General features: G+C 27.8%; 1 protein-coding gene across 1 annotated transcript; it reads left to right on the top strand.

Moving 5' to 3' along the window:
- Positions 1-15,979: 15,979 nt before the first annotated feature.
- LOC135928859 (ATP-dependent DNA helicase PIF1-like) lies at positions 15,980-17,042 on the top strand. The gene is made up of 2 exons (XM_065465324.1): positions 15,980-16,395; positions 16,517-17,042. Exons 1-2 carry the CDS (start codon positions 15,980-15,982, stop codon positions 17,040-17,042), a joined length of 942 nt encoding a protein of 313 aa, XP_065321396.1.
- Positions 17,043-21,696: the final 4,654 nt, after the last annotated feature.

Raw genomic sequence — 21,696 nt, 5'->3', positions numbered from 1 at the left:
ATTAATTTTTAAATAATAAAATTAAATCTATATTTTACTTAATAGAATTATAAAGGTATGAGGGGGCAAAAAAAATTTATTTTTAGTTCAGAGGTTAAGATTCCATTTAAAAAATTTTTTTTGCTTCAGGGGGCTATTCAAATTTTCCAGGGGGCTCGAGCCCCTGCGCCCCCCCCCCTCCTAGCGACGCCACTGGTACCAACCATTATTAGATATTTATTTAAAGAATATTCTGCATATTGTTATATTACGACTAACTAATTTGCTATATTACGACTTAAACTGAAATAAAAGAATTGAAATCAAATTTATTTTGAAGGTAGAACCATTATTTACATTTATTTATTTCTATAAACAATAAGTATCAGTTTTCATTGACATTTTATTCAGTAAATTTAATCATAAGGTGCAACCAATGACATAAGTTTAACCTTTAAAAAAAAATATAAGTATTGTAGTATTTTTAATTGTACTTTCATTTTTTGTTTGTGATAGTCAATATGAGATTTATTAATTTTATTAGCAGCACGAAGTCCTTCTATCTTGTAAATTGTGAAGATTAGCTATATATTTCCAATTTATTATCTATTAATTTATAAAAATATATATTTTAATAGTAATTTAATTACTGATCCATTATTATAAATTAAAATTTTTTTATCACCGAGAAGATTTCTCAACAACTTAATCATGTGGCAAACGTCCAACATAATGTAGACTTTTTCATCAAAATTTAATGGGTGAGTAAAATAGGGTATACATAGATCAGGATCTATAGATGCACCAAGTAGTTGGTACATTTTTATATTAGCCGCCAAACCATCACATACTATAACTTTACAGGAAGTGCCTGTATCATGTAATAAATGAAGAGCATTAGTGACTATATTACCAAGCAAATCTCTAGTAGTATTTGATACTAAGAAGTATCCTATGGGAATTTTCCATGTTCCATTAAGACATGTTGCCATAAGAAAAAGAGCCTGTTTGGCTTTAGGAAGAGAATCAGATGGTTTGATTTCATTGCCCAAATCAACATATCCATGGTACTCCTTTTTGTCCCATTGTACAATATGACGAATGGACATTTCATCAAGGCTTAATGTGGTGAATAATTTTACTTTCGAATCAGATTGAAATCTTTTAATTCTATCAAAAGAAGCATCGAGAAAATCTAAAATCAAATTATTTATATTTTAATTTATAAAATATAAACCTGGCCTTATTTTAATTTGTTGGCTCCAAGTTCTCAATGTAGATTCTGATGGTAGGCAAAATTGATCCCTTAAGTATTTATATGCTTTTGGAGAATAAAAATGAACAGTGGAGGCAAACTGTTTCTTTTCTTGGGAAAATTTTATTCTCCGTGGATTTTTTATGCCTCCACTGTGTAATTGGGTTTTGATAAAAGCTAAAGGGATGCCTGTAAAAAATTTTTCCAATTGATCCTCCCCTTCACCACATATTAAATTTTTATTCTTCAATTGTTTAATAATTGATTTTAAATCGATAATCTTCTTATTTCTTATAGTTTCCCTCTTATAAGAGGCGCTCATTTTTTTTTTTAATTTTAAAATATATTTATCTTGATATTTGATCTTTCTTGATAAGAATGATAAATTGGCTGTATATATATGATCATTGTGATAATTGGCTATTGTTTGTGAAGGATATTTTCTCTTAATTAAAATATAGACAAATAATAAATCTCACAAGATTTTTAATAAATAGGGCTTACATGACTAGCAGGTTTCTCCAAATCTACATCTTCAAGAATATTAATAGTGTCAATTGTTTTTGAAACATTCTTTTAAAAATATGTTTTATAATATAAATATTGTAATAAATATTAAAATATAGACAAATAATAAATCTCACAAGATTTTTAATAAATAGGGCTTACATGACTAGCAGGTTTCTCCAAATCTACATCTTCAAGAATATTAATAGTGTCAATTGTTTTTGAAACATTCTTATAAAAATATGTTTTATAATATAAATATTGTAATAAATATTTAAATATAGACAAATAATAAATCTCACAAGAATTTTAATAAATAGGGCTTACATGACTAGCAGGTTTCTCCAAATCTACATCTTCAAGAATATTAATAGTGTCAATTGTTTTTGAAACATTCTTATAAAAATATGTTTTATAATATAAATATTGTAATAAATATTAAAATATAGACAAATAATAAATCTCACAAGAATTTTAATAAATAGGGTTTACATGACTAGCAGGTTTCTCCAAATCTACATCTTCAAGAATATTTAAAGTGTAACTTGTTTTTGGAAAATATTTTCTCTAAAAAAATATTTTTTTAAATAAAAAGGTTATTATTGTTTTTTGAAGTAATATTATTTAACATTTCTGGTTAAGGTATAGTTATTAGCAGCATAGTTATGATCAATTTTTTTTATAGAGTTTGAAATTGTAATAGTATTATTCGGATTATTTGTTATCTTTGAAGAATATTTCTTAATATATATATGAATATTTTATCATCTTTGGAAATAAGATATTATGTTTTTCGACATAAAGGGAACTCATTTAAAAAAATATTAACATTAATGTAAAAAGTGATATTTTTTATTTAAAACTTAAAACACTCAATTATAAGGAGATCAAAGTTTTCGGGGACTTAATCCTATATGTTTTACCTCCTAATGACTATGTCTCATGGGTTAGGAACATAAAATATTTATATTATAATCATACATCCTGAAGAGGAATGGGTATTTTGAAAATGGTAGGTATAGATCCTTCCTTTAAACTTCGTAGCCCCGTAACAGATGGAATAAAACTATCAATGGTGAAATGATACCACATATTTTAGAATATTTGGTGGGGTTGAAGTTTTTTCTATTGATTGCCTTAAACCATTTTGATTATAAGATATGATTCTTTAGAGGGAATCTGGAGATAAATTTAAAATTCAAATATTCTTTATACATATAAATAATATGATTAAAATCTACCTATGAAAAGATTTTCTATTATTACTAGATTTTGAATTGCAAGATATTGCACAACAAAAGCTCATAGTCTTCTTACATAAATGAAAAACAAACCATTATCAAATATCAATCATAAATCATTAATATACTTGGAAAATATGAGTGGCAAATATCTTCAAATATTGAAAAATCTTTTTAAAATAACATATTTACAAATAACATCAATCTTAATCATAAAATTGGGATAATATATATTTATTTTTTTAATTCCAAAAAATTAGAAAATATATAGCACTTTTTACATGAGAATAATTACTTTATAGGTTACCAAAATGGCGTCCCCAGCTGATTTGTATTGATGTACACTTTTAATGAATGAATCGTCAGTCTAGGTATATTATATGTCATTGGGTGCAACTTAATTACAAATGGCGATATATAATTTCACGTTAATGGATGGGTGTGTAGATAATACATTAGGAAGTTAAACAACACCTATTTATTAATCATAAATATATATATAATCATATCTAACTGGCAAATATAATATATAATATGATAAAATATTACAATAGATTACTTCTTTACTACAGTAATGCATTGTCTTAATAATTCTAGATTTCATACTATAACGTCTCGTCCTGAAATATTCTTACCGTATCGTGATATAAGAAAACTTAAGGTGAGTATAATTTAGGCAGATAGTGGATGGTAATATAATTGTATTACATTTCTTATAGGTATTCCAAGTAATAATAATTGAGATGGAAGCTCCCGTATCTAAGAATTCAAAAGATTGGGATTGAATTACTATTTTTTCATGAAATTTTTTAGCATCGTATCAATCCATTGCTCGTGAAAATCAAATGGTTGAATCTCGTAAATCTATCTTTGAGAATGAATTTGAAGGTTATATCATATCAATCTATTCTTCATTGAAATCATATTGTTGAACTTCGAGTATAACAGTCTTACTTTTTTTTTATCAAATTCTGAACTTTATTTTCTACATACTTTAGAAATATGTCCTATTTTATTGTAGCTGTAACATGTAGAAGATTTGAAAGGCAGCGATTACGAAAATGAGGCCTTCCACATGCTATACAAACTCTAAAAGGATTTGCTGTATTGATTTGAATGTCAGCTTATTATTATTGTTATTTTTACCATAATTCCTACCAAATCGACAGATTATTTTCATGATTAATGTTAATTATGGTCTTGCGACTTCTATGACTATTAAATCTAATGTATCGATGTTTGAGAAACCTGCAATTAACCGATCCTATAGAAAATTATCAAGCGTATCCTAAAATGAGCAGTTGAGGGCTAACTGTTTTTGTCTTTGGACATAATAAAGTATGGATTCATCTTGTTTGGATGTAACAAATTTCCACCTTTGTATCATAGTGTTAGAAGAGAGGTATTTTTTAAGAATTTCCATCAGAATTAACAATTTCTTCTCTGTCTTAGTAGGTGAGCAAAGAGGGGCAGACTGGCGAAACTATTACCTCGTAGGAAAATGTTTTCTAACTGCTTCATTTTTATGGGGGTCACCCCTATACCCCCTATTTACGGGCCTTTGGCTCGCTTTTACCCGGCCTTCAGATGGGACCCCTTTAATTATTTATTAATATTTTACCTGTTTTAACTATTTCTTATATATTTGCACAAAAACATATTTAAAAATAGTTTAAACACAATATTATAGTTATCACATTATATTTTAAAAAAAGGTCTCTTATGAAATGATATCATATTTTCCTAAAAGACTCACGAAAATATAAATTCCCACATTTTATTTTAAGAATTACACATATAAAATCTTGCTAATTGTACATAAGAAATACTTATCACAATTGCGCAAATAATAAAATTATATTACACATATTGAATAATATTAATTGCACATATGAAATTATTACATATTGCACAATAAAATATAAATCATACATTGAATCATATTGCACCTTAAATAAGCATTATTGTACATATAAAATCGCAGGTATAATTTCCATAGAGTTTAAATAAATAAATTAAATGAATATTATATAATCTCTTTCAAAGGGCATCATGGCATCATAAATACATCCCAAAATGGGGGTATGGGGACGAAGCCTCCATATAAACGAAGCCCCCATATAAACGAAGCCGCTATAAAAAAAATGCCCACGAGGCCTTAGCGTCGCCAGTCGGCCCCTGTTCTGCTGTCAAGTGCCCCCGTAGAATTGTTAAATGTGGCTAAAAAGATCTTTTCAGGAAAACAAAGGTGCCGTAATGACAAATTTTGAGAATATTTTATATAAAATCATTTAATTATATATTATCTATATTATAATTTTCCGATGTCCTCACTACGTCATCGTGACGTCATGTCATCGCTACGTCATGTCATCGGTATGTATTTATTTTTATATATTTGTTTATTTAATTTATTCAAACAGATGATTGGAATTGATTGTGTGCACATATTTAACATGGATGAAAAACAATATTCCCTCAAATTTGTAAATATGAATGTTTTTATTTCACTTAATCCTTTCTTTATTTTTAGATTACCTTATCAATTTTCATCTCATATTATCAATTACACATTAATGAAATCTTTTTATACTCATATTCTTCTTTCATAACCAATAATTAAGAAGATAACCAAGTATATTCAAATATTTAAATAATCTTATCCTAACCTATTTATCCTTAATAACATTACATTCATCATATTATTTTTTAACTTTTAGAATATCATAATAGGCTTGATAAGTCCCCCAAAAATTTTTTCCTGATGATAGCCAAACCTTATCAATTCCTTTAATTTAATTTTTATTATTTTTTTAATATAATAATTTATACCTTCTTTTCCCCCCCCTTTTTTAATCTTATTTTTTAATTACCTTACAATTAATTAACCTTAATCCCAAAATTTTTTTATGATGATAGCCCTATAACTACTAGAAATATGCTAATTTTGACCCATCTACCGGTTTTACATATTTTAATGTTTGTTTAATTTCAACAATAGTTTATTTATATTTTTGCCTGATTTCTAATAGGCTTGATAAGTCCCTCAAAATTTTTTTTCTGATGATAGCCAAACCTTATCAATTCCTTTACTTTAATTTTTATTATTTTTATAATATAATAATTTATACCTTCCTTTTCCCCCCTTTTTTAATCTTATTTTTTAATTACCTTACAATTAATTAATCATAATCTTAATAACATTACATTCATCATGTTATTTTTTAACTTTTAGAATATCATAATAAGCTTGATAAGTCCCCCAAAAATTTTTTTTGATGATAGCCCTCCAACTACTAGAAATATGCATCTAATTTTGACCCATCTACCGGTTTTACATTATTTTAATGTTTGTTTACTTTCAACAATAGTTTATTTATATTTTTGCCTGATTTCTTTATTTGTCTAGGCTAACTAATCCTCTATTTTAGCTTCTGATGGATGATATTCCCACTATTTCTAGAGAGGTTAACCTAATATTGACTCTTCTTCAGGTTTAATACATTAATGTTTTTTATTTATTCTTTTGTTCTTATTTTAGTTAACAAGCCATGTCCTAACCTCAGTTAATGATTGTACAGGTGGTGATTTATCCGTCATTAATAAAAGAAAAAGATGGCAGGTCAATCAAAAAAAGCAACGCACTGGGGATAGCGAGGCCCTACAAAATCTACTAAGAACGCAAAATATAGTTAGCCATATATATATTTTTTTATACTCTTTTATATTATAGAATACATCTATTTTAGCTTCTGATAATGTTCCTACTATTTCTAGGGAGTTGAACCTAATATTGACTCCTCTTCAGGTTCATGGCATTTATATTTTTTATATTATTCTTTGTTTTTATTTTAGATAACAAGCCCTGTCTTACCCTCACTTAATAATTGTACAGGTGGTATATTGACTCCTCTTCAGGTTCAATGCATTTATATTTTTTAAATTATTCTTTTGTTTTTATTTTAGATAACAAACCCTGTCTTAACCTCATTTAATGATTGTACAGATGGTGATTTATATGTCATTAATGAAAGAAAAAGATGGCAGGTCATTCAACAAAAGAATAGCTATAGGGATTGTGAATCTCAGCAAAATATAACAACCAGAGTTGTTAAAAGATCGAATCAAAAGATCGACGATCCTGGATTCGATCGCAAATTTGTCAATTTTACGAGATTTATGATTCTGACTTAAATTGAGGATCGAGATCATTTTGTTTAAAATTCGATCCCGATCTTTTTAAAAATTAATTTTTTACTTAAAAAGCAATAAATAAAATAAAAATTTTGAAAATTAATTAAAATATTATTTTTTAAAAAAATATCTATCTTCATATTTTATTTACTTCCATTCCACCATTTATTTTATAGATATATTTATTCATTTCCTAAATTTTACGAGATTTAGAGCTCTTACAAGTTATTTAATATAAATTTATAATAATATATTAATATTTATTTTAATAGGTAAATGTAAATGTCCATTATAGATTTAGAAGATTCTATTGCTTCTACTATTGATGTAACAGCAGATATAAGTGAGAATGAGAATCTTTTACCATTTTTGAAATTAAGTAAGTATTTTATTTTATGTGAAATGGATGGATGCAACTCTTATAATATGATCAGCACCAAATACCGTCTCTGTAAGAAGATAATATTATCTTCCAAAATATCATCCTCGAACTTAAAGAGACATTTACAAGTAATTCATTTAAATTTTTTTTATTTGATAATCTTAATGTCAACATGTTTAAATTTAATTTATTACATTCCTGAGTTGAGCAGGTCCTACAGAAATAGAATCTAGATACAGATTCTTTATAAAAAAAATGAATTATTAGATACAGTATAATTAATAAAATATTTGATGAAGAGTTAATCTTGGTATATAATAATTAGGCATTTATTTTTTAATATTACTATTATATTAGTTTAATTTTCAAAAGAAGAGTATTTATAATAAATGGAAGTGTAATAACTAATAATTAAGCCTTTATAATGTATTTTGACTTTCTTTAATATAATTAAAACATCCAGTTCAATGTTATTTGTATTGAACTTAGCAATGTTTCACCAAAAGAAATATAAATATCTATTCTATTATTTCTTTATTATAATATGTTAAATCTAATCAATTAGTATTATAGTTTCAGTTTGAGCTTGATTATATAATCCTCTTGACAACATTTTTAGGGCTTTTTTTAATAATATATTTTGAATTGAAAGTATTTTTTGTATCATTTGACTCAATCCATAAGTTCTTAAATGCCAAAAAGCTTCATTATATTCATAATAGGAAAAAAAATCTTGGAACTGGAGGATAATATGGAGCAGGGATATCTAACTCCCGTTCTATCGATATTGATAGATAAATTAACGAAATTTAGCTGCCTGCGGTATTGTCAGCCCCTTGTAGATAGTGTTCTTAGAGGTATTTATAAAAGGTAATATTTTTTTATGCAATTATTTTATATTATCAGATATCTGCAAAATATATTAAAAAATTGCAAAGATCTGGCAAATTTAGTAAAATATTTTTAACAGGCCAGTTCTACTAAACCTTTGATATCTAGTAAAATATTAATGGGCCTTTGAAGACATTAAAAATTTATTAGATTATTTGAATTTTAAGCTAATATTTTGATTAATATTCTTTGTAAATAAATTACAATGTTAACTTCTTTGTATATTAAGTATTAAGTTTATATTTAATCAATATTTATGATATGACCCAAATATAAATAAATACCATACAGATGATGTGCCAGACTTGACTGTAAAATTTAAAAAGGTTAAGTTTTTCAGATACTTGATTTGATTTATATGAATAAAATGAACACTTATTTAATAATAAATTAATTACCATTTCATAATATAGATTTCCTTCACTGTATGATGCGGATACCTCAAATGAATGTATGGATGACATTATGCTTTTTTGGGGAAAAATACTGTACAAAATGCTTGTTTCGTTAAAAAAAAATTTATTCAAATGATGATTCCATGAATATTTTTATTACTTATATTAATTTTGTGCAACTTTTAACAATGATAGACAAAGACTATATTGTAAACTTAAAATTTAAAATAACCTATATGAACCTTTTTTAACCATATATAAATTAAATAATATATTTTAATATGTTTAACAAAATTTGTGTTGAACCCTTTATCTTTTTTTTTGTTTATATAGGTTTTACATTCCGCCTGTACATTGTTTTTTTTAACTTTAAATTTCCATATAAAATTTTAAAAATGAAATTTGATAGGAGAAGTTATTTTCATCCAACTTTGATACATACTATTTTTTTCTTTTATAAAGAAAAAGCAGTGAATTTAAAAATGAGATTACCAAACACCTCAACGAATTCTCTACATAAAAAAATATATCACTGCAAAACCAAAGTGGTTCTGGTTGCAAATCCAGACAATTTAAATTAAATTTTAACAATCTAAACATTCCAGCTGTATTGCAAAAAAAGGCAGACAAAGTTATCATGGATTTTATTATTGACACCTTTCAACCACTGTCTCTGGTTGATGATCCTTCATTTGAAAAAATGATTAAAACTTTTTCTCCTGCGACAAAAATTATTTGTCGCCAAACACTGGGCAACAGGATATCGACTTCCTTCTCTTATATAACGACAAATCTTATAAGAGATTTGTCTGAAGTTTCTTATGTATGCACCACTGCTGATTGTTGGAGTCGTCATCGAAGATATATCCCACGTTCTATAAAATTCATAATAAGGTGGTTAAGATGGTGACTGATGGAACCAACTTTGTCAAGGCATTTAAGTAATATTTATATTTAGCAAAAATTATTTAAATAAATTTATTTTTTCTAGAGTTTTTGGAGAAAATGAAGAAGATAGTAGTGAGGATATGGATTGGATGGCATATTATCCGTTGATGACCCAATTATTCCTACTATCAGCCTACCAAAACATCAACGTTGTTGTTGCCATAATATTAACCTTGCAACAACAGATGCGGAGATGGCAGATAGTGATCTCAATTATAAACGAATATCTAGATCCACTTTTGCAAAATGTTTTGCTTTAGTTAATAAACAAAATATGTCGTCAAAAATGGCGGATATTTTATTGGAGAAATTGGGAAGATATTTAATAGCTCCCAACAAGACAAGATAAAATTCTTATTACCAATCCATGAAATTAATAGATAAGATACTTTCTGAAAAGTTTTCAGAAGTAGAACAAGTATGTGATCAAATTGGATTTGCAATGTTTAGGCAAGAGGAATGTTTTTTTGTTAAAGAGTATGCCACAGTAATATAATGATATTCTCTAAATAAATTTAAATTTTATAGGTTATGGAACCTTTGGCGATCTCGTTAAAAATCTTGGAACGGGAGGATAATATGGAGCAGGGATATCTAACTCCCGTTCTATCGATATTGATAGATAAATTAACGAAATTTAGCTGCCTGTGGTATTGTCAGCCCCTTGTAGATAGTGTTCTTAGAGGTATTGATAAAAGGTAATATTTTTTTATGCAATTATTATATATTATCAGATATCTGCAAAATATATTAAAAAATTGCAAAGATCTGGCAAATTTAGTAAAATATTTTTAACAGGCCAATTCTACTAAACCTCTGATATCTAGTAAAATATTAATGGGCCTTTGAAGACATTAAAATTTATTAGATTATTTGAATTTTAAGCTAATATTTTGATTAATTTTCTTTGTAAATAAATTACAATGTTAATTTCTTTGTATATTAAGTATTAAGTTTACATTTAATCAATATTCATGATATGACCCAAATATAAATAAATACCATAGAGATGATGTGCCAGACTTGACTGTAAAATTTAAAAGGGTTAAGTTTTGCAGATACTCGATTTGATTTATATGAATAAAATGAACACTTATTTAATAATAAATTAATTATCATTTCATAATATAGATTTCCTTCACTGTATGAAGACGGTAACATTTTGGCAGCCATGATTCACCCTAAATTTAAACTTAATTGGCCTTATATTAATCTGCCACAAAATATGATGTTAAAAGAAAGATTAGTTGCCCATTTGGAAAATATGCAGGAACAATCATATGCGGATACCTCAAATGAATGTATGGATGACATTGATGCTTTTTTTTGGGAAAAATACTGTACAAAATGCTTGTTCCGTTAAAAATTTTTTTATTCAAATGATGATTCCATGAATATTTTTAATACTTATATTAATTTAAAAAAAATATTTTTTGAATATAATACACCTTTGCCATCCTTGTTTAGTAAAGCTAAACTTGTTCTAAATGAAAGACTCGGATGTTTAAATGATGATAATTTACAAAAGATTTTATTATTAAAAGCTAATTTTAATTATAAATAAATATATTATAATTGTTATATATTCAATTACAATAAATTTATACCATATTTAATTTATTTTTATATTAGTTAATTTTGCATCGGTTATATTATATTATTATTCAATTACAATAAATTTATAACATATATTAGTTAATTTTGCATCGGTTAGAAATTTCCTTCAGAAATTTAAATAGAAAAAAAGGTCGATCCTGGATTTTGATCCTCATTTTTTGAAAAGATCGTGATCGGGATTCGATCGTTTTAAAAAGATCGGTTAACAAGCCTGCTAACAACACATAATAAAGTTAGTGTATATATATATATATACTAAAAAGCATAAATGTTCTTATATTTTTTTATTTTTTAGAATACATCCATTTTAGCTTCTGATGATATTCCCACTATTTTTAGTGAGTTGATCCTAATCTTGACTCCTCTGCAAGTTTAACGCATTCATTTTTAAAAATTTTTTTATTTTAGATAACAAACCCTACTTTATTTCCTCCTTATAATTGTTTAAATATTGATATATCTACCATTAATAATCAACAAATACAAAATAAATGTTCAGAAAAACATGATAGTCTTGCCCAACTAGATAAATTTTAATTTTTGATGATAGCCTCCCAACTACTAGAGATAGGCATATATTGACCCCTTTACAGGTTCAGTACAGTATTTTAATGTTCGTTTTATTTCAATAATAATGTTTTATATTTTTGCCTGATTTCCTTATTAGGCTAACCCAACCTTGATCCCTCACATTGCTACAAAACATCATATTTCTATTCAGCGTCTACATGAGCGGGAGGGGTAGGAACAGTTCACATCCTATTTTTTGAGGGGTAGGGGGTAGGCTGCTTTAATGGGGTTAGGATAAATTTATTTCGGGGTTATCTATTAAATTTTGAGATGAAATAGGACACAATTTATTGCTGTAAAAATTAATACTTTTATTATAGAATTATTATAGTACAATTATTGACTAAATCTATATATTGCAAACAATCATACACATTGTTTTCCAAATCAGCAAGCTCATAATGCCATAATAATTAATTCATTGTAAATAATGGAGGTTTTAATTGAATTTATTATCTAAATAAGAAATTCGTTATATTCACAAAATATCGATAGTTGGTAGTATAGATAGATTAATTTAAGTTATCCTTATAAATTCTCTGAAAAAAGTATCAATATAATTATAAAGGTGAAAATAATAATAAAGAGACATTGCCGCCGACGGTGGCAGGATTTTTTAGGGGGGTAGGCAAAGGTTTTAAAGGGAATTTGCATCCAATGAAAATCCTGTCATATAGACGCTGTTTCTATTAAAGATAAGCAAAGAAAAAAATGGCGACTCAACAAACGCCTTACCCGTTCTAGAATTACAGGTATGCAGGATAATAAGGACCTACGCCTGATACCAACTCCCCTGCAGGTTTTTAATGTTTTATATATATAGATATATTTTATATTCACCCAGATACCTTCAACTGATATTTCTATAACCACTACCACATTCCCTATGGCACCTCTACCATGCATATTTCGACATATATTTGAAGACCGCCACTCACCTATATTAGATATCGGAAACATGACAGAAATATGCGCCTTCTGCAATGCTAAAATGTGGAATGGAGAAAAATTATCAAAAAGCTCATGTAGAAATATTCAGTTTTCTACATGTTGCTTGAATGGGAAGGTAATTTTATTTAAAATTTTCCAATTACCACCAAATTTATTACGTTTATTTATCGGGGATCATTGTTCATCATCCCACTTTTTAACAAACATAAGAGCATATAATTCCGCACTGTCATTCACTTCACTGGGAGTTAATATAAATAATCATTTATCCAATTCGCGATCAGGTAATTATACCTTTCAAATTAATGGACAGGTTCATCAGCGCATTGGTTCACTCCTACCAACATTAGGGGAAACACCTAAATTTGCCCAATTATATATACATGATAGTATAAATGAGATAGAAAACAGACATAACCAGGTTCCGTTTTTAGATCGTTGTCTTTTAATGGAATTGCAGGATATTGTTCACACCTACAACTCCTTTGCTTCTCAATTTTTGAGTGTATCTTCTATGATCGCTAATGGCGTTCCTAACATATCCTTAAACTTAAAATCTACTCCAAGTTTTGACATACGTTATCGCAATAAACCTACCTCATCTGAAATAGCAGTATTATTACCTGGTGATGGTAGTGATCATATAGCCCATAGAGATATTATCTTAAAAACTATATCTGGTCCTTTACGACGTATTAACGAGCTTCATTCCTCATACGATCCCTTGCAATATTATCTTCTATTTCCCAGAGGCGATATTGGATACCACCCATCCATTCCTTATAGAAACTCAACTAATAAATATGTTACCTGCAGAGAGTACTATGTCGCTTTATGGTCAGGCAGGATGAAGAGAATGTTATTTTAAGATCCAAACGTCTTTTTCACAAATTTATCGTCGACAGTTATGCCAAACAGGAAACGCTTCGATTAAATTTTATACGTAATAATCAATCCAAATTATGCGCCAAACTCTATCAAGGCATACATGATGCTATTTTAGAGGGAGATACTAATGCTGACAATCTTGGCAGAAGAATAATTTTATTTTGCCTTCTTCTTTTACCGGTGGCCCAAGGCATATGCATCAGCTTTATCAGGACGCAATGGCTATTGTATGCTGCTTTGGTAAGCCATCATTATTCATTACTTTCACCTGCAACCCTAAGTGGGATGAAATAATGCGTAAATTATTTCCTCATCAGACTCCAAACGACCGCCCAGATTTCGAGTGTCGCGTTTTTCGTCAAAAATTATATTGTCTTAAAAAGGATTTGCTCTATTATCATGTTCTTGGCAGAGTAATCGCTTATATAGATGTCATAGAATTCCAGAATAGAGGTTTGCTTCATTGTCATATGTGCCTTATACTATATATATCTTATAGGCTACCAACGGCTGATACTTATGATGAGGTAGTTTATGCTGAGATTCCTAACAAAATAACTGAGCCTAAGCTGTTTCTAATTATTAGCAATTTTAATACACATGGGCCATGTGGTATAACATTTCCTAATAGTCCCTGCATGATTGATGGAAAATGCTCAAAAAAATATCCTAAATCATTTGTGGATACCTCTTCTATTGATAAGTATGGTTATCCTTTATATCGGCGACAAAATGATGGCGTTACCTTCCAAAAAAAATTAAACGGATTTATATTTAACAACCGTTGGATTATTCCTTATAATAAACATTTATCAAAAAAATATAATGCACATATAAATGTAGAAATTTGTTCTTCTGTCCAGTCCATATACCTTTATAAGTATTGTTACAAAGGCCATGACAGAACTACTGCATCTCTTTCCATTAATAATGTCGATGAAACTACCCAGTTCATTGATGCTCGATATATATCCGCCATAGAATCGCTATGGCGTACTCTGGATTTTGAAATGCAAGATCATTCTCCTGCAGTCTATCATTTAGACCTTCATCTACCTAATCAACATTTGATCCTTTTCCAATCAAATACTGATTTAAATAACATCTTAACTAAAAATCCTGGTACAAAATTAACCGAATGGTTTAAAATTAATGATCTTGACACAGATGCCAGAAAATATATTTATGCAGATTTTGTAAGATATTATGTGTGCAAACATCTATTTAAACAGTGGATAAAACGACAAAGGGGTGGTGATAAGGTTATTGGCCGTATACGCACAGTTTCTCCTAAAGAGGGTGAGGTTTTTTATTTAAGACTATTATTACTTAATTATGTAGCTGGGCCAACATGCTTTGAAGATCTACACTCTTTTAATGAAATTGTCAGTAATATTTTTAAAGATGCATGTATTCGACGTGGTCTGTTATCAGATGATGCGGAATGGAACCATTGTTAGAGGAAGGTCTTTCATTTAAGATGCCATATAAATTGCGCCAGTTATTTTCTGTTATTTTATTACATTGTGAGCCGAGAGATCCTCTAGGTCTATGGAATTCTTTTAAATTTTATCTTTGTGAAGATTTTGCCAAAAAAATATCATCAGAGCCGGATAACCTTATCAACGAAAATCTCACGCTATGCCACATCAATCAAATTTTGATTCAAAATGGTAAATCTCTTAAGGATTTTTTAGGAATGCCTATCCCTTTATTATCCACTCAATCTCCATCTGCTACAGCTAATATTAGGTGTCACCTTATTCGGGAGAAAATTTCCTACGATACTGATGATATGTATAAAAAATATTTGGCTAACTACAATTTATTTAATCGGGATCAAAATATTATCTATGCCAAAATTATGTCCTTGCCCTCCACTCCATCCCATAATTTATTTTTTATAGATGGTCCTGGTGGTACTGGAAAATCATTTCTATTAAATACAATATTATTTAACTTGAGATCTCAAGGTAAAGTTACAATAGCTGTTGCATCTTCTGGCATTGCTTCAACTCTTCTTTATAATGGCCGTACTGCACATTCACGTTTCAACATCCCCTTAAGTATTCATGAAAGTTCCTCAAGTAATATTCCTTACAAAAGCCAAATAGCAGAATTGATAAGATAATCGGTAATTATAATATGGGACGAAATATCAATGACTCATAAACATATATTCGAGGCCGTGGATAGGTCATTTCAGGATATAATGAAATTAGATAAACCGTTTGGTGGTAAAATTATTATTTTTGGCGGAGATTTTAGACAGATTTTACCTGTTATTAAACGTGGTGGAAGATGCGACATTATTAACTCAACCTTAAAACGATCCTATTTATGGTCGCATATAGTACCATTAAGATTGGGTATTAATATGAGACTTCTACAATTTCAGGAAGCAAATGATTATCTTATTAATAATAAATACTCAAAATTTATTTTAAGAGTTGGTGAAGGCTATGAAACATTTGATGGCTCCAGGGATAAAATAAAAATTCCTGAAGATTGCTGTATAGCTTCCAATGATATCGAGGATCTTATTGCTTTTGTTTACGATATAGACAAAGACAATACGTCCTTTAACCGAACATCATTTGCTCAAAATGCAATCCTGACCCCCTAAAAACGTAGATGTCGATTCTATAAATATTAAATTGATTAAAAATAATCCGGGGGATTTAATTACATACATAAGTGCTGATGAAACGATAACCAAGGATGAAGCGACGTTTTATCCCACTGAATTTTTGAACTCTCTAAGTATATCAGGATTACCACCTCACAAACTTTTACTCAAAGTCGGGGTACCTATAATATTAATGCGTAACTTAAATTCTGCTTCTGGTTTGAACAATGGGACTAATTTGATTATAACTTCTTTGCTACCAAATGTAATTGAGGCGGAATTTGTTTCTGGTAGTTTTCTCAGTACTAAAGTTCTCATTCCTAGAATAAGTTTAATTCCTACAGATTCTGGCTTGCCATTTTCCTTAAAGCGCCGCCAATTTCCCGTGAGACTTGCTTTTGTCATGACACTTAATAAAGCTCAGGGACAAACGTTGAACAAAGTTGGCATCTATTTACCTCATCCTGTTTTTTCACATGGACAGCTATATGTGGCTATGTCTCGAGTTTGTTCTCCTCATAAATTAAAGATTATAACCAATGATAAAACAAGAACTACAACCAATGTGGTATATCATGAGGTTATATCCGATTAATCCCGGTTTAAACGAATAAGAATAAACATACTTAGTATGATGTTATTTTATAATTTAAACAATTTTATATTAGCATCCTTTTGTCGGGCTGCACAATATGCTCTTTTATCTCTGATGAATATTTTGTCTAATTGAAAATTATACAAAGTACATTTTTAAAATTTAACTAAATTAATATAACAATTTTTAAGGATCCTACTTTTTTAAAAGCTTACCATTTTGTCGTATCCACCATTGCTCTATTATCCCTGCTGATTATTTTGTATAACGCACAAAAAATATACATAGTACATTATTTTTATTATAAATAATATTATATATGATTTTATATCTATTCCAAAAAATCTTCATTTTATTTCAATAATAATGTTTATTTATATTTTTGCCTGATTTCTTTATTTGTCTAGGCTAACCTAACCTTAATCCCTCACATTGCTACAAAACTTGATGAATCTATTAAAGATAAGCTAAGAAAATAATGACGAATAAACAAACGCCTTGCCAGTTCTAGAGTTACCGGTAGCCAAAATAATAAAAAACTACGCTTGAAATTAACTCATTTATTTTTTTTATCTTATATTTTATATATATATAATTTGCATATAAGTTTCATTAGTGTTTAATGGCACTTTTATTTAAATAGATAACATTTTTTTTTTATTTAAAATAAAATATAGACAAATAATTTGAGAAATGCAAGACATACATTAAATTTATCCGAAAAGCTACAATAACTATATATAATATAAACAAAAATTTATTTTTTATATATAATTATAATTGATCATATTACCAAAAAGTATAAGAGTCGGTTATTTTTATTTCATTTGTCATGATTCTCTAATAAGTGGTTTGCCCAGGCTTTCCCAGTTTCCCTTAATACGGAATTCACATGTTTTTTTTACATCTTAAACTTATTGGTAAATCATATAATTCTCGTTCATGTGATGATAAATCAATTTTAACTATCTTCTAGGTGGGGAAAAATTTTCATAATTATATTGGATACGACTGGGCTTGGAACCTCAAAATTTATATTAGCTTGCACCTGACATGGGAATATCTTTAACTAATTATTAAGGATTGAGCTGGGCTGGATAAACTTTTATAATTATATGCTTCCTAATATTGTGAGGGATCTGGCATGACAACTTTCGTAAAAAAATGAATAAAAATCTCATTCCCCGTCATTTTTGACGGGCTTTCTACTAGTATATATTATTATGCATATTAATTGAAATGTAAAAATTAATATTTTAATAATATATTTTGTATATAGATGTGATTTTAATTTAAATTTTTTTTAAAATATAATTCAAAATTAAATTTTAACAATAGAATCTAAATTAAGCCCTATGCATTTTATAAGTATAATAAAACATGTATTCCACGTAATGTCGATTACGATTCAGCCGAACCCTTTTAAAATTGTTAAAAAATTTTGGAATTATTTAGATAGTTAAGAAAATGAGAAAACCGTTTATTTTAGCTCGCTAGCACACCTGGTTCCCGAGATATAGGGGCTCAAAGGTCCAAAAAAGAGCCACTTTGGAATCTGTAAAATTTTTAAAATGCTTATATCTCAAAAACTATTTATAGTAAAAGAAAATATTATATATCAAATTGTAGGTAAAATTAATCTCTAAAGAGCTATTTAAAAACAATAAAAATTGGCGCCAATATGAGCCGTTAACTTTCAGTTTACCTATTTTGCTTTACCTGTGTTTTTAAGCAAAAAAGGTTTGTTTTCGAAATTTTTTTATTGATTTTTATTTATACACCTTTGCTAAATATATATATGATGTCAAAACCTTGGCGACGCTATCGACTCCAAAAGTTGATGTAAAAAATAAATATAGCTTTATGAAATTATGGATGGTTAAAATTTTGCTGCTAACTTATCAATAACCTGATATTTTCACTTTTTATACTAAAAAATTTTGAATTTTTATTAAATATACAAATTAAACTGAGGAGCAGAGTGGGTAAATGCCAGACACTTAATAATGTAACAAATTTTCAATAATATCTTTCATATAATTTTTTTATTTTTAAGGTATCTAAAATCTCATTAAATTTTTCATCATTTGATGAAGATAATGGTATAATTTTAGTTGTTAAAACTTTTTTTTACTCCAGATATTTTTTTCTTGGAATATTTCTTTTCACATAAGCGTTTTCTCTTAATGAGGGATTCCCCTAGTGATTGTAGGGATATATTAATGTTATCAACAGCCTCTTGATTAATTATATGAGGGGGTGAATCAATATCTACATTGTCATTTGAAGTATAAGGAATATTTGCTAATTTTTGTCGGCATGAAGAGCATATTAACATATCTAAATTGAATGGTAAATTTTTTTTGGGTCAGCCAGAGTAGAATCTTTCTTAGATTCAAGCGATAATAAGTATGCCTCTGTAGATTAAATGGGTCGCAACATTTTAATAAATGGTACGTCCATCTGTGATATAAAATAATATTTTAATTGATATGCACTTAGAATATATGTTTTTGCACTCTCCAAATCCCTAATGTTATTGGTAGACAGTGGATAAAATAATAAGCTGCAGACGGGTTGAATTATTTAAAATTAATCTGAACGGACAAGTTAAAAATATTACGCAGAAAGAGAGATCGTTTTAAACAGTTTATTTGTAAAATATAATCGATAATATGCTGAATAAAATATTCCCTTTTGCTGCAGCTGTTATACATTATCGAGCTAATAAGTCATTCGCTATGGTAGCAAAGTAGAGATCTAAAAAATGTAAAACTTTTTAAAGATGGTGGGAGGGGAAGGGGGGGGGGGTCAGAACTGGAAAATTTTATCACATTTCTTATAAACGTATCAATATTTTCATTTTCCTTAAGAATAATATTTTTCAACCATTAGCGCCATCTACTTTTTTCTTCAATTTTTGGTAAAAATGTATATTTCGGAAAAGTTGATAGAATCGCCAAGATTTTGACATCGTATATAATTTATAACTAAATAAAAAGGAAAAAAAATTTCGAAAACAAACTCCCTTTTTTGCTTAAAAATACAGGTGAAGCAATATAGGTAAACCGAAATAAAGACTCAAATTGGCGCCAATTTTTATTATTTTTTTGATAGCCCTTTAGAGATTTCTTTTACCTACAATATGACAGGCTTGTTAACCGATCTTTTTAAAACGATCGAATCCCGATCACGATTTTTTCAAAAACAGAGGATCGAAATCCAGGATCGACCTTTTTTTTAAAAAAAGATCACGATCGCGATCTTTTTTTCTATTTAAATTTCTGACCGATGCAAAATTAACTAATATATGTTATAAATTATTGTAATTGAATAATAATATAATATAACCGATGAAAAATTAACTAATATAAAAATAAATTACATATGGTAGAAATTTATTGTAATTGAATAATAAATATAACAATTATAATATATTTATTTATAATTAAAATTAGCTTTTAATAATGAATTTTTTTCTAAATTATCATCATTTAAACATCCGCGTCTTTCATTTAGAACATGTTTAGCTTTACTAAACAAGCGCTCCACAGGAGCGCTAGCGCTTGATTGCAAAGGTGTATTATATTCAATAAATATTTTTTTAAAATTAATATAAGTAATAAAAATATTCATGGAATCATCATTTGAATAAATTTTTTTAACGGAACAAGCATTTTGTACAGTATTTTTCCCCAAAAAAGCATAATGTCATCCATACATTCATTTGAGGTATCCGCATCATACAGTGAAGGAAATCTATATTATGAAATGGTAATTAATTTATTATTAAATAAGTGTTCATTTTATTCATATAAATCAAATCAAGTATCTGAAAAACTTAACCTTTTTAAATTTTACAGTCAAGTCTGGCACATCATCTGTATGGTATTTATTTATATTTGGGTCATATCATAAATATTGATTAAATGTAAACTTAATACTTAATATACAAAGAAGTTAATATTGTAATTTATTTACAAAGAATATTAATCAAAATATTAGCTTAAAATTCAAATAATCTAATAAATTTTTAATGTCTTCAAAAGCCCATTAATATTTTACTAGATATCAAAGGTTTAGTAGAACTGGCCTGTTAAAAATATTTTACTAAATTTGCCAGATCTTTGCAATTTTTTAATATATTTTGCAGATATCTGATAATATAAAATAATTGCATAAAAAAATATTACCTTTTATCAATACCTCTAAGAACATTATCTACAAGGGGCTGACAATACCGCAGGCAGCTAAATTTCGTTAATTTATCTATCAATATCGATAGAACGGGAGTTAGATATCCCTGCTCCATATTATCCTCCAGTTCCAAGATTTTTTTTCCTATTATGAATATAATGAAGCTTTTTGGCATTTAAGAACTTATGGATTGAGTCAAATGATACAAAAAATACTTTCAATTCAAAATATATTATTAAAAAAAGCCCTAAAAATGTTGTCAAGAGGATTATATAATCAAGCTCAAACTGAAACTATAATACTAATTGATTAGATTTAACATAATATAATAAAGAAATAATAGAATAGATATTTATTTTTCTTTTGGTGAAACATTGCTAAGTTGAATACAAATAACATTGAACTGGATGTTTTAATTATATTAATGAAAGTCAAAATACCTTCCATTTATTATAAA

This window comes from Gordionus sp. m RMFG-2023, chromosome 1 (genome assembly GCF_954871325.1).
Source record: "Gordionus sp. m RMFG-2023 chromosome 1, tfGorSpeb1-WG-v2, whole genome shotgun sequence".
In the NCBI taxonomy this organism is placed as follows: domain Eukaryota; kingdom Metazoa; phylum Nematomorpha; class Gordioida; order Chordodea; family Parachordodidae; genus Gordionus; species Gordionus sp. m RMFG-2023.
This window is presented reverse-complemented; position numbering and strand designations above follow the sequence as displayed.

What these genes read in the sequence shown, in the direction of transcription:
- LOC135928859 (XM_065465324.1), top strand. Translation starts at nt 15,980, where the DNA reads ATGACTCATAAACATATATTCGAGGCCGTGGATAGGTCATTTCAGGAT. An exon ending in GATATAGACAAAGACAATAC is followed by an intron (nt 16,396 to 16,516) that starts GTCCTTTAACCG and finishes TACATACATAAG; the next exon opens with TGCTGATGAAACGATAACCA.